This window comes from Thunnus albacares, chromosome 15, assembly GCF_914725855.1.
Source record: "Thunnus albacares chromosome 15, fThuAlb1.1, whole genome shotgun sequence".
NCBI lineage: Eukaryota > Metazoa > Chordata > Actinopteri > Scombriformes > Scombridae > Thunnus > Thunnus albacares.
Genome location: NC_058120.1, coordinates 5,280,381 through 5,293,443, shown reverse-complemented (window position 1 = coordinate 5,293,443; position 13,063 = coordinate 5,280,381). Strand labels below are relative to the sequence as shown.

Below are 13,063 nucleotides of genomic sequence, written 5' to 3'. Positions count from 1 at the left end.
ACTGTAAGCTAACATGTTAGCCAAAACAACCTTTTAAGAATGCTTTCATGGTTGTGTCTGTCAGCTTCTTTTTGAGTTCTTCTGCCACAATAGTGACTAAAAACTGATAAATGTACATACAGTATTATTTATACTGCAGAGAAGCAAACTGAATATGTATTTGCTGTGCTGTGGAAACAGGTGCACTCTCAATTTGGGCCTTAAATTGTTTCATTAGCCCAAGAAGTAAGTGAATTTGCTCAACCCACAAAGAAGCATTCAGTCCTTCAGTTTATGTGAAAACGTACAACTCTCCTGTATTTTTCCCTGGACAGCGATGAAATGGAACTGCGTAAGTGGTCTGTAGTAAATGTGTCGGCCGGTTTGTTTTGCAGGTGAACAAAGTTAGTTTGTCCCTTTGTCGCGCCCTTATAGGCTCCCTCCAAGTGTTATCTAACCACAACAACTGGAGCCGTCGCTTGGCTGAGGGAAACAAGGGAACCAGTGTTTGTCACCGACAGGAACGGCTGAGGGAAATTCTGCTGTCCTATGCTCTCCATTCAAATCACTGTCATGCTGTAATTTGCAGGAACACAGGGAACTACTGTGTGGTGTGTGTGGATGTGTGTGTGTAGAACATACAGTACCAATCAAAAGTTTGGACACACTTTCTCATTCAAGTGAATGGGAAGGTGTGTCCAAACCTTTGACTGGTACTGTATACAGTATGGTTAGTGGGTGTGTGCACGTGACAACAGTATTCATGCCTTCCCGCCTGCATATACACACACAGACACACAAGTTATTATCCAATATTGCACACCAGTTGTTTTTTTTCCTCATTCTCCATTAAGCTGCCTCTATCCATGAATGAGGGGTTTGTTTGGTTTTTCCTCCAGCTTTCCGCTGTGCACTGTTACCCCGGTTTTGCTCTCCGTTTCCTGGCCTGGACACGGCTGTTTTTTTTCACCTTAGTCTTACAGAGGAAATGATTTCTGACTGGAAGAGATGGGGGAGGAACGACAAACTAATATATCCTACCTCTGAACCCGGCTTCGGCGCACACTTGCAAACCATTTTGGTTCCAATATGCCCGGGCTGTTGCCAAAATGTTGTTTCCACTACCTTCTACTACAGTACAAAGAGTGCTCATAAATGTCTGTGGTTGCTTGAGTGAGATATTCAATAACTGATATTGGAGTAATATTGAACTTGTGCCTTTTCATGTGGGTTCACATATGCAAATGCACATTCTGCCAACAATTGAATCCCCTTTGATACTAAGCAATGTATTCAAAGGACATAGCACACTGCAAGTCCTACGGTTATCATAATGTATTAGAAGAAACAATATATCTTCCTTTTATATTATTTTTACCCGTGTTCCATTTCATTGTAAACTGTTGGTGCTCCAGCTTCCATCCTCGCCTTGACATCCCTCTAAACACACCACAATTCCACTGCTCCTCTTTTTCCTAGTAACTCAATACTGTCCTGCACACAAGCACAAACTTTTACACATGCAGGTGCTCATACATGCGCACAGGCACACACACACACATATACACACAATAGTGTGTGTTTACTTCTTTTTAAAAAGGTTGTCAGGACCTATCACATCAGTTAAACCTGCATGCCTTGGAAAGAGAAAGGAGGGTTTCGATCCTCGTCGTGCTTCCAACACAAAAACCTCAGCCAAAAAACAAATTAGCAAAGAGACACAGGGGAGGGTTTATGACTATTTATTCAATTTGCTATTGACGGGGAGAGGGGGGCTGAATTCCCCTTTTTCTCCAAGCACAATGTCATTTCCTGGTGGATATTTGACCACAAAGTGAGAGCAGAGTTGTTGTGGAGAGACACGCTGAAGGGTATGAAGAGAACGAGAGATGTTTTGGCGAGGGGTAAGGGGTGAACGAGAGGGCTAACCAGAATGTTCTAGTGCTCTTCTGGTATGTTGACAATTCTTAAGCAGCACAAGGAAATTGCTCGCTCCAACGTGGGGAGCCAGATTTGGAGATTGAGGGTCTTGAAACGGGTGTTGGGAGTGTATTTGTGTATTCAGTGTTGTTTACATGTGTGTGCTGCGCGTGCACGTACAGTAGTGCACATAGCGCAGCCTGCAGAAAATATTGTGCAACATGTAGCTGGCTTAACACGTGCAACAGAGTGAAGATGCTTACGTCAATGCAGAAATGAGAAGCTGGAATGAGGACTGACTGTGTGGCTGCTGTTCTGGTAAGAAGCTGCCCTTCAATAACATTCATCGCTGACAATTTAGCTCTAAATTGTGGGTGCAGACAGCCGGTCAACAGACGGCCAGCCAGAGATTGGAGCTGATGTACGGTAAAGAGGAGCATAGACCTCAGAACTCACCTTCTTCTTGCTGCAGTAGATCTGCCATTTCTTCTCATCTGGCAGAGCGAACATGGCCTCCCTGTTCTTATCCGTCAGGTCCAGTTCATCCTGAAACAACAGAGAAGGCATTCATTTTTCAAACCAAACCACTAACCATTCGATTTATTTTGTATTGGATTAGATAAGATTCCCATATATAGCACGTCAAGAATAAATATGTGGAAAAACCATGACAAACATGACTATTACGTTTGACTGGGAAAGACAAGAATCCCATCGGGACACAATCCCTCAATCGCTTTTGTTTTTAAAGAGCCAAACATTTTAGCAATGACTGCGATCACCGGATGCGTCGAGTTTACACAGTGACATTTTATTGTCCAACCTTCCCACTGTCTGACTGGGAACTGATCTACACAGAGGAGTGTTTTAATATTCCCCCTGCTGCTCTGCTCAATTCTTCCGCTTGGTACAAGGAGCCTCCTGCACCTTTTGAAATGCATATGAGCCCAGGAAATGAGTCTCTGTGTGCCAAGGAGGAAAAGTAAAGTCTTGGGAAAGGAGAGATGGATAAATCAGGGTTGAGGGGAGAAGGAGAGAGATGGAGGGAGGAGACAGAAAGAGAGATGCATTGATAGAAAAACAGGAACATGGTGAGTGAAACAGAAAAGGGGGGAATGTGCACAAACCACAAAAATAGAGAGGATGAGATGCTATAGCACCAGGGCTTTGTGCTCAGGCTCAAACTAATCTCATCATAATGGTTTTGCTACCATGACGTCAGCCAGAAGTGTCGGGCCCCCCGGGCCCCCCAGAGTGAAGATGGCTACCGGTGCCAAAGGTGGGGCCCCTTAAAGCTGGCCAGTAGATTCACAGGGTTTGTTTTCATCCATTCAGCTGGCCGGGGTGGGCTGAGATGGCCCACATTCCAAGTATCCCGACACTATGAAGAATGACATCATCTCTCACCCAGTCCTTTCAATGGGATAACCAGCGGCTGCATTATTGTGGTTTTGAAGAAGGAAAAAAAAAGGAAAAATCTGAAGGGTGTGAACTTCAAGGGGGTCTAATACAGATAGAAACCTCAAAGAAGCTTTAGATTCTTTGGTCAAAGCATTTTTCATCTCAACAGCATGATTTCAATGATTAATTGTGACTTGCACCCAGAGAAGATCATCCAGGGTCTACATTACCCAACACAATGAAGAATGCTGCTGTTATTTTCTATCAAGCAGAAAACTAGCTACCTCTTAGCAGCTCAGCATTTAACCTCTGACTCTCTGTCCTTCAATATTTACAGATTTCAGCTTTGGTTTGGACCACGATCCCCTCTCCACATCCTCGGGCTTAGAAATGGAGACTGAGAAGCCAGCTCGTCTCTGGCCTGTCGCCTGGTCGCCGGGTCAAAGCCCTGCTGTCCAAGCTGCTGCTGTTTGGAGGAGCTGATACTGGGAGCTGATGGGGAAATCAGCGAGAATGAAAACCCTGGATTTGAACCAGATGGGAGCTGAGCCTAGCAACTGATCTCTCGGCTTCTTCTTGCTCTCTCCATCTCCCCCTTGCTACTCCTCAGGCCTCTCAATTTAAGGTCTTATATGGAAGGGAGTTATGTGAGAGCAGGATATACGTCAGCCATGAAAAGGAGGATTTAGGTGTCCGCGACATGCATGTTGTACAGTTTGGGGGAGCAGGTAAGCTACCCCAGGACGAGAATTCCATTTAGAAATTGATATATGATTATATAAGGCTTTACATAAGATTTAAGGTGTATGAATAGGATAAAGAAAAAGTCAAGTACAGGAACAGGAAAACAGGAAAGGAGTGGCTGGCTGGGCTACAAGGGCTAATGCATAGATGCTGAGCTTATGTTTCATTTAGTTATTGTCAGGTAGAAGTGGTGCTGGTCTGCTTTTGAATGAAAGAAGAGAGAAAAGAGTTGAAGTCAAGGATTAGGACATCGGGTGGGTGGAGGAATGTTCGTGTCATGCCAGCCAGAGGACTTTTCACTTTCCAGTTATGCAATATCCCACCATTTTCTTCCACCTCCACCCCCTCCACCCTCTGCTTTCAAAACGTGCTCCAATACCACATCCGCATCACATGGCCTCTCCTCATGACCGTAGCAACACCCAAGAAACACGCAGTCCCTCTCTCAATCTTCCAAAACAAAACCGAACCACTTTCCACTTTGCTGTGTAAAACTTTCTCTTGATGTGCCCCCGTCCACCTTCGCCAGCACGCTCCAGTTGGGAATTCACATAAACCAAAGCTAATATTGTTACACCTGCTGCGCAAGAGGGGAAAAAAAGACATACCTTAGGCCTCTGAACTCCTTTCATATTTTCAACAGAACTGGCTATCGAGTAATGTTACAAATTAAAAAAGGGTGTCACGGTAGTGAGTTTTGACTGTCATGTCCGCCGCACACCGACTGACCTGACCTGTCATTCAATTTCCTGTTCTTCAAGACATGGTGGGCTTCTAAAATGTGCCGAGATAACACAGAGGATATGGTGAAAAAAGAGAAAAAGCTCGGAGAGCACATTAAGACAACTTTTGTAAAAGCAAATGGCATGATAAACACATTTAGAAAGAATTTTATTGCATGTCATTATAGCCTGTTGGCCGGCTCTAACAGTTACTAAATGCGTTTACTCTTCACTCACCATCAATTCAACTCAAAAAGTTGATGGGTTGATTTTGGGAAATAAAGATATTCTTAGAGAAAATGAGTTGAGAAGATAAAAAGTAATGTCTGCTCATTATGTATGTGTCTGGACACATTTAGCCTGTATAAAGACTGGAGAAAGCTGTTTAGCCACTAAACAAACCAATTGTGTTAATTAGTGAACTTAATAGTGTATTCAGACAAAATGTGAAGCACATTTTCACCCTGTGTTATTCGCACAAATTTGACTGCTGTCTGTCAGTCTGTTTATTCACCCCAAACAGCCAATGTACCTACTGAACAGGCATTAACAGTAGCTAGCTAGCATTGTATGTACCTACTGTGTGTGTGTGTGGGGTGTGTCAGCTTGGTGTCTGACTGATCTCTGAATTATCCAGATATGCCAGTTACAGTATTATCTCCAGTCTCTCTACTTTTTGGTCTCCTCTCTTTATGATTATGAAAAGGATTCATAAAGCCCCAGGATGACTACGATCCTTTGTCACTCAATTTGGAACTTTTCCAACTCACATGAATGCATGTTTGTGCAGAGTGACTCACGACTTCCATTTAATTTCATATGCAGCAGTGACACATGTCAGAAAATTGCATTTCATTCACACTTTTACAACATAACTTGACTTGCTGTTTCCTCCTGCCTTCAGTAGCTAAGCTAGGCTAACACATAGACATGAGACTGACATCTATCTTCTTACTCACTCTCGAAAGGAAAATGTTTAAGTATTACTTTAAGCACAAACATTTCAAAGTAGTAATGATTTGGATGGATCTGAAATGATGAAGTGAAAGTGAGCATACTGAACTGCAAAGAGTGAGGAGCTTTTTTTGGACAGCCCTGGTTCTGGAAGTTAAAGTCAAGTTCCTTCTACAGCTTGGATGGGGATAAAACTCTCCCAGTTCAATCATCAGTGCAAATGATTAACAACTACATTAAAAATATGTTGTTTTGATAAAAAGTGTACAATCCTGTGACATAGAACTTAGGGGAAGAAGTTTACTTTGACTCCCAAGTTGCATTTTGGCAAAAAACATCCAATCACTAAATTTGCTACCGCTGTGGTTTGTGTCTCTGACTGGCTTCTTCTCCATAGCAAGGACAGCCAAGGCTCATGGGTACTGTAGTATTTACACTCATCCGCCATGCCTAATCGATGGACAGAACAGGATTTCTCAAAGATGAAGCTGTTATAATTGAAACTTAAAGAAAAATGTGAAATGGGAATACAGAATGAGGGAAAACACTTCCAGATTCAGCGGCTCCTCCAACTTAGCAACTCTGTAGCTAACAAATGTATGATGTACTGTAATAACCCCCGGGGATTATCATGATGAAGATATCTTAACTCTTGTGCCACTAATCATAGCTTATATAGCCGCATAAATTAATTTGCATGACATAACAGGAGTCAGATGATACAACATGTCTGTGGGAGACTTAAAATATTTATCTACACCATATGGAAAGAGTGTAAAGGAAGAGAGAGGGAAGAGTCGCAATGAAACATAGTAAACTCAGAGCAGTGTGGGAAAACCTAAATACCTGCTACTGTTTAGACTACACGTTCACTTCATGGAGACAGATGTACCGCATGAAAGGAGGAGGGGGCGTACATTGCAGTGTACATAGGTGAAAAAGGGTGAGGAAAGTGGTTTATACATGTGTGTTTATCTAGCATAAAGGTGGAAGCAAGGAAATCTAACACCGAAATGTGAGGGAAAATACGTATGCAGGGACAGAAAAGGGCAAGTGAATGAGTGGGTGTGAGTGACTGGCATAGGAGTGGGAGTAGGTGTGTCTATGTGACAACTGATTGAGAATGTGTAAGGCTCCACCTAAATGGGAAATGTGTGTGGTCCAAGAATGACATCCTCTCCAGAGTGTGTGTGTGTGAATATGAAGTGGCATTTCCAGAGTGGATTTGAATGTCTTTACCTCATGTGAAGTCTTACGGTATTGGCTGAGAGGGTCAGCCTGGTGTAGCGCTGACATACACACACACACATGCCGTGTATATATCCTGCAGCAGTCTCTGGGCGAGACAGGAAGGCAGAGGAAAGACAGGCAAGATGGCAGGAAGTCATATGAGGCCTCAAGGGGACCCACAGGAAGCTGTAGCTGCCATTATTGACCCAAACGAGATTCAGTGAGTTTTTCTGTGAGCGTGTCTGCGTTCTATACCAGATATAGCCTCACAACTCGTCCTGGAGTTCTTCATGCAAGGCAAAGACTAACTCTGAATCATTAACCACAATCAAGAAAAGGTCAAAGATTAACTTCTTACTCTTAAGATATCGTGTGAATGGTTTTAGTGGCATTACTGCCTTTTGGAAAGCATCACATCACACACACTGGGCTTGCACCATTTAGCAACGTTCAGATGAGTCATAGTATCCGCTCTTTGATGAATCAGTCAGTAGCTGGCCATTGCTAACACATTGCCTCTCCCATCCAAACAAAGCTTCACCACTTCCATGATAAGGAGGGCTCTGGGCAGTGAGAGCTGACTTTAAAGCAGAGCTAGGAAGAGGCCATTAGAGATGGGAAGCCAGTTAGGCAGGCAAATGTAAGGGAAGGAGGGAGGGAATCAGAAAGGAAAGAGGGTGCATCCCAAGGCGTACACTGGGGAGGAAACTCACTCCCAGTGGCTCAGCGGGTGGAGAACATTTCCATTCCCTCCAGTTATGCAACGCATTTTTGATTTGCGTCCGGCTCGACAAGTCACACTAGAGGGAACATTAGAAGAGGATTTATGTTTAAGAGTCCGGTGTTCCTGGAAACCAAAGTTAAGGCTACAAATGAAAAAAAGCCTAATTTTACCATCACTGCCTTAAGAAAAGAATTTGTGTGCCACTGAAGACAATGATTGGGAGTCACATGGGGTGGACACTATTAAAGGTTTTAGTGCACAGATGCGGTGCCTGACATTGGACAGCTGGACCACTGCCCAAAGTGGTTGGATTAAAACTGCCCCAAATTATGAGACGCAGAAAGAAAGAATGAGGCACCCACATAGGGAAAGAGACAGACAGACGAAGCAGATAGAAAAAGAGGGCAGGACAGAGTGCAACAGAGAGAACACACACTAATCTGATGTCTGCCAGTACTGTACTTGCCAGATGTTGGCCTGGTAGACCTAGTTCGGTTGCACCAGTTTCTCCAGATATACTGTATATAACATTGCAGAAGTGTGAAAGACTGGGTCTTTCTTTTTTAATGATTTGAGAAATAGTTGACTGATAGGTTGGGGAGAGCAACCTCTGCATGAAGAACAAAATGCAGATGCTGAGTCAGCATCTTTCTTTCTTCATAACTAATAAAATGAGTTGCTGCTTTAAATTCTATTCCATAGCATGTCTGCCCCCCTAGGTGTCCTCAAATCATTGTCTTAACAGTTTAAGCCTGCAGTGTTTCAGTGGCACTGTGTAGTTGGGTTCAGGCTTTTGCGAATGTGTCAACACATTGTGACCATATGCCGACCTTTCCACAGTAAACGCAATGTGTTCATTGCTATCAGCTGCAACTTGTAAATACCATTGTAGTTGTCCCCAAACAACCTCACACTTTGGTTTTTCTTTGAAGAAACTAAAATTGCATTTTGGGTTATCAAACTGCCACCAGTGAGAAATGTACTCAAGTACCCAAATGATTGAGCAGAACCAATTTTCAATTACGGTGCCTAAATATGAGAGCAATTTCACATTTGATGATAAAATGTTATTAGGAGGGAACTGCCCGATAAACAAAAATGAAGCTGTTATTGCTCTTGAAGCAGTGCCAAACTTCACACATGGCCTATATATCAACTATGCGTGCAAGCCTTGAAACACTGGTGGAAAGAAACTGTTTAAAATGCACCCAGATCCGTAAAACAGAATCCAGAGCTGCAGCACATTTGCTATCAGGAAATTCTGCGGCCATCTGCAAATGTGTAGTTTAATTGATGCGATCCATTAGCTCCTCTGATGTGGTCTTTGTTCATTGTGTCCAAATCAGTGGCGATTGCTTCCAGGTTCATTTGCATGGGTTTGTCGAGTTCGTTATCGGCACAGGAGGCTTTCATATGGGTCTATTGCAGGCTTGGAGGAGGGTTTATTCTTCAGACTTTCTCTATGATGAGTTGTGGCACATTTTGCAGAGGAGAGTCCATGTTAACACAGGGGAATCAAGAATCAACCTCCCACATGCTTATTTTGCAATATTAGTTTCTTTAGCTACACACCAAGGACAATAACTCTTCCCTCTTTTGCTGCATGCATTTTTTCATAAAGCAGCAGAGAATATAGGAGAGGTTGTTTAAAGATTATACATTTTACCATTTGTCCAGTGCATAGGTATAATGTAGCAGAGAGCTGATAGCAGCTGAGGAAATTGTAGGTCTGTGATATCAGAACTTGCTGCTGTATCTCTGGGCAGTGACAACAGCCAAAATATCTGCAATAAAAGGTACCCATTTTATTACCATAGTGATATGCTTGTTTTTAAGCAATACTGCCTAGAATATTATTGTGACAAGTCAGCTCCAAAGTCTTTTCTTCCAATAAAAGTTTAAGCTGAGTGTGCACTGTGCAGTCTCTAGACACAGTGGAAGACCCCATTATGGATGTGAAGACACGTGGAGGTGGTTTACTCCTCCGTTTGGCCCAGATCTGTCGCTCCCACTACAGAGGCTCCATTGAGTCTCATTCTCCTCCTCAGGAGAGGCTTTCATAACAATAATCCCCGTCTCCCATTGCCATGGAAACACACTATGTTATGTTGTTCTCTATATTTCTTTATTTCCTCCCCTGTAGCACAGCTCTCTGCTTGTGTTACAAGCATTGTGTCCAGACTGAGTGACTGCTCAGGGTCTAGTTGTACAGATTTTTGGATGACTGGTCAAATATGTCAGCATGTCTTCTGGAGGAACAGTAAAACAGATGTGGAGGACCAATGGTTTGGCCAGATGACCATCATTAGGTAGGAGCATTTTGTGCATTGGTCATCCAATCAAAGCAGACATGAATCAAACTGTCACAGGTTGAGTGATCATCTCACTGGAACATCACTTTTCCCTCTCAGACGTTCAAGCATGAGATTTTAACCTTTAAGTGCTGCATTCAATGCCGGGTTGCTGCAGTAAAACAAAACCAGAGCCCAACAAAGACATGACCCCAAAGACCAAACATCTGAGCTTGTGAAAGACACCATCAGCCATCCAACAACCATCTCAAGAATAATCTATTCGCAACATGTGGAAGGGCCGAGATCCAATGAGAAAATGCCAAATCCTCTTTTTCTCCTGGGTCGAAAAGCTGCAAGTTAAGAGGTTTTGAAATCGGGGATGGCTCCTTCTGCTCGGCTTCTTCCTCAGCTCATGCATCTGTGTCAGCCTCATCGCAAGCTCAGAAATTTACCCCGAACTAATCTGTGGGTCATCAATTCCTGTCAACCGTGAGGACTGCCGTGATTCGGGTAAGCGCTCCCATATGACAGGCATGTTTTTATTTTATCCAGCAATACATGTGTCTGTTCACTTTCACAAATCTTCTTATAACCTTTCTCCATGTAAAACTTCCTTCATGAAAGAATTTTAAAGCCACATAGGCCATCATGTGTGTCAAACAGCAACCTGCTGGAACTTCAGAAGTAGGCTTTAGTTGTCATATAGCAGAAAGGGCCTTAGGTCATTCCAGTCTACTGATACTGATTGAGGCAATCGATGTCTTGATTGCTACAATCCTAACTTTTAATTTTCTCTAATCAAGCCAAAAAATATACTGCAGCTACTGAGGTTTAATGGCTTGTGCATTGCCAGTGATTATAAAAGGAGCCTCGACAGCAAATTTAGGGTCAACTCAGGTCAATTGGCTGGAAAAATGGGGGAAGGATCACCATTGGGAAAACATCTGCCTTGATAACAGTGAATCATTTCCTATCACAAATGGAATTTCACTTAATCTCTTGAATTGAATTTGACAGTTGGAGGAGTGATATATCCTGCAGGCGGTGAAGTTTAGCATTCCCCAAGACTAAGACTCGACAGCGCCAGAAGCAGTTCAGTAGCCACACTGTTGAACACATTGTTGAGAGAGGGAGAGTGAGAGAAGCAGGAAATCTGAGGTTGTGGAAGAAAGACAGAAACGCTGAGATGGAGACAGACAGGACCAAAACAGACCATGAGACAGGAACTTAGCAAACAAAGGGACAGAAACAGCAAAGCCCGGCTAAGCCAGAACAAGCTTGAATGGCAGATGAGACCCACAGCAGACTTCTCCATTCTGACAGCTGTGCCCTGATCCCTCTTCACACCATGGGTACATGCCAATACAGCCATGCCAGGCTGGCATCAGCACAGACTAACAACCTCTGCCAACAAGCGTGATCTGGGCACGAGATGGGAAGCGTCAGGCACGGGCCTGCATGTAGTGGAAAGGATGAGCTTCTGAATCTGTGGAATGGGGGGGTTGGCGGCGGGAGTAGGGTGCGGCCTCACCCAACCATCAAGATACCCTCCACAAGACCCAATTCCTTCCATTCCTATTCCTAAACCTGTTTGGTCAGGATAATGAGCAACATGCAAAGAAGAAGAATTAGGATGCTCAGCATTAGAAAATACAAAATTCCAGGATTTATATTGTACCAAAGTACTGTTCTGAACATCCTTCATATATTTTTCATGTGTTTTCACATTCGTGTGGTGCTTTTCCGTATGGTGTCTAATTCTGGAAATCGATCCTCAGTCCAGCTTCCCTAACAGCACAGAACTGGTGAACGGGCTCATTAAACTTTCAGTCAATGGCAACAGGTGCTGCAAATACGCAGGTTATCCAGCTACCTGTTCTTGATCCTGAAAATGTGCTGCTATAATTTGGAATCTTACAAAAATCTTTCTGCCAGCAGACTGTCAAAGTAGTTCCACTTCAACAGGCAGTTAACTCACATGGTACAAAACTGTAAGACTGAGTCATGCATTATGTGGCACGTGATTCTTATTGCAGGAGCATTCAGTCGGCAAAACGCCTAGTTGATCACTACTTGCACTACTGAAACAATTGAAGGGGTGATGATTCCAAACCACAAAGACAAACAAAATGATAAATATACACATAACTGGTTGGATTCATCGGGAGCATACATTTGCTTTGGATGACCTTCTTAAGAAATCATTCAACTTGCTTGCTCAAATATTCATATCCTTCTATCTTTACTCACCACCAGTTCTGAGAATCGTGCATGCAGCTCCTCAGCGGGCGGCATGGGGGCGCTGAACTCCAGGAGCTGCAGGGGCACGCTGTCCTTCAGGTTGATCTCCGGGGGCTCGCTGCTGCCAAAGCAGCACAGGAAGCCCAGGCCCGGCCGCGTCCTCTTCCTGGGGGGCATGGTGGCTGTGGTGACACAGGTGGCAGTGGTGGTGCTGGACCAGGAGGGTATAGGAAGGGGCCAAGGGGCAGGGGGGGGGAGTGGAGAGGAGGACGAGGCTGCTATCTAGGGGGCATGATCTAGAAGAGAAAAAGAAGGAGGGAGAAGGTTACATAGAGACACTGAAATTCCAAGCAAGGCTATGTTTGGTTTCCCCAGTGTCATTACGAATGACTTACAGTGACAGTCAGTACATTTAGACAAGCATGTTTAATGTCATAATGCATGACATTTTCATATGCAATAAATTATTTGTTGTACTCTTCATCACAACAATAATTCAACCTATTCTCAGTTCATGAACCTCTGAGTATGCTTGTCTACACATCCAGTATCTGGTACTGTACATGTTTCCGTGGAAAGAAATCATTTGGTGCGCAGGAAGTGAAGCAATTTATGTTTCCAGCAGCACAGTTTTGTTTGGAATAAATACAGGAAGACACATGAGCAGCAACAGCCACCACAGACAAACAAAGGAAAAAATTCTGCTGAAAGAAACTCATTAATTCCATCAAGAGAAAATCTAAGGAAGAAGACAGCACTGGAAATACAGATTGATTAACAAGTGATCTCTGGAAATTGCTGTGCCGGAATGCCTACCACCACAGATGGAACCAAAATCAAAAAAGGAGGAACTT

The 13,063-nt window shown here is 43.5% G+C and overlaps 1 protein-coding gene across 3 annotated transcripts in view; it reads right to left on the bottom strand.

Moving 5' to 3' along the window:
• daam2 (dishevelled associated activator of morphogenesis 2) overlaps window positions 1-13,063 on the bottom strand; it is a 99,302-nt gene that overhangs the window by 51,025 nt on the left and 35,214 nt on the right. For all 3 annotated transcript variants that reach the window (XM_044374180.1, XM_044374178.1, XM_044374179.1), the window contains exons 2-3: window positions 12,219-12,505; window positions 2,356-2,445 (exon numbers count right to left, since the gene is read on the bottom strand). In XM_044374180.1, the coding sequence (XP_044230115.1) occupies window positions 2,356-2,445; window positions 12,219-12,386 (258 nt within the window). In that variant the 5' untranslated portion in view covers window positions 12,387-12,505. The remainder of the gene's footprint in view (window positions 1-2,355; window positions 2,446-12,218; window positions 12,506-13,063) is intronic.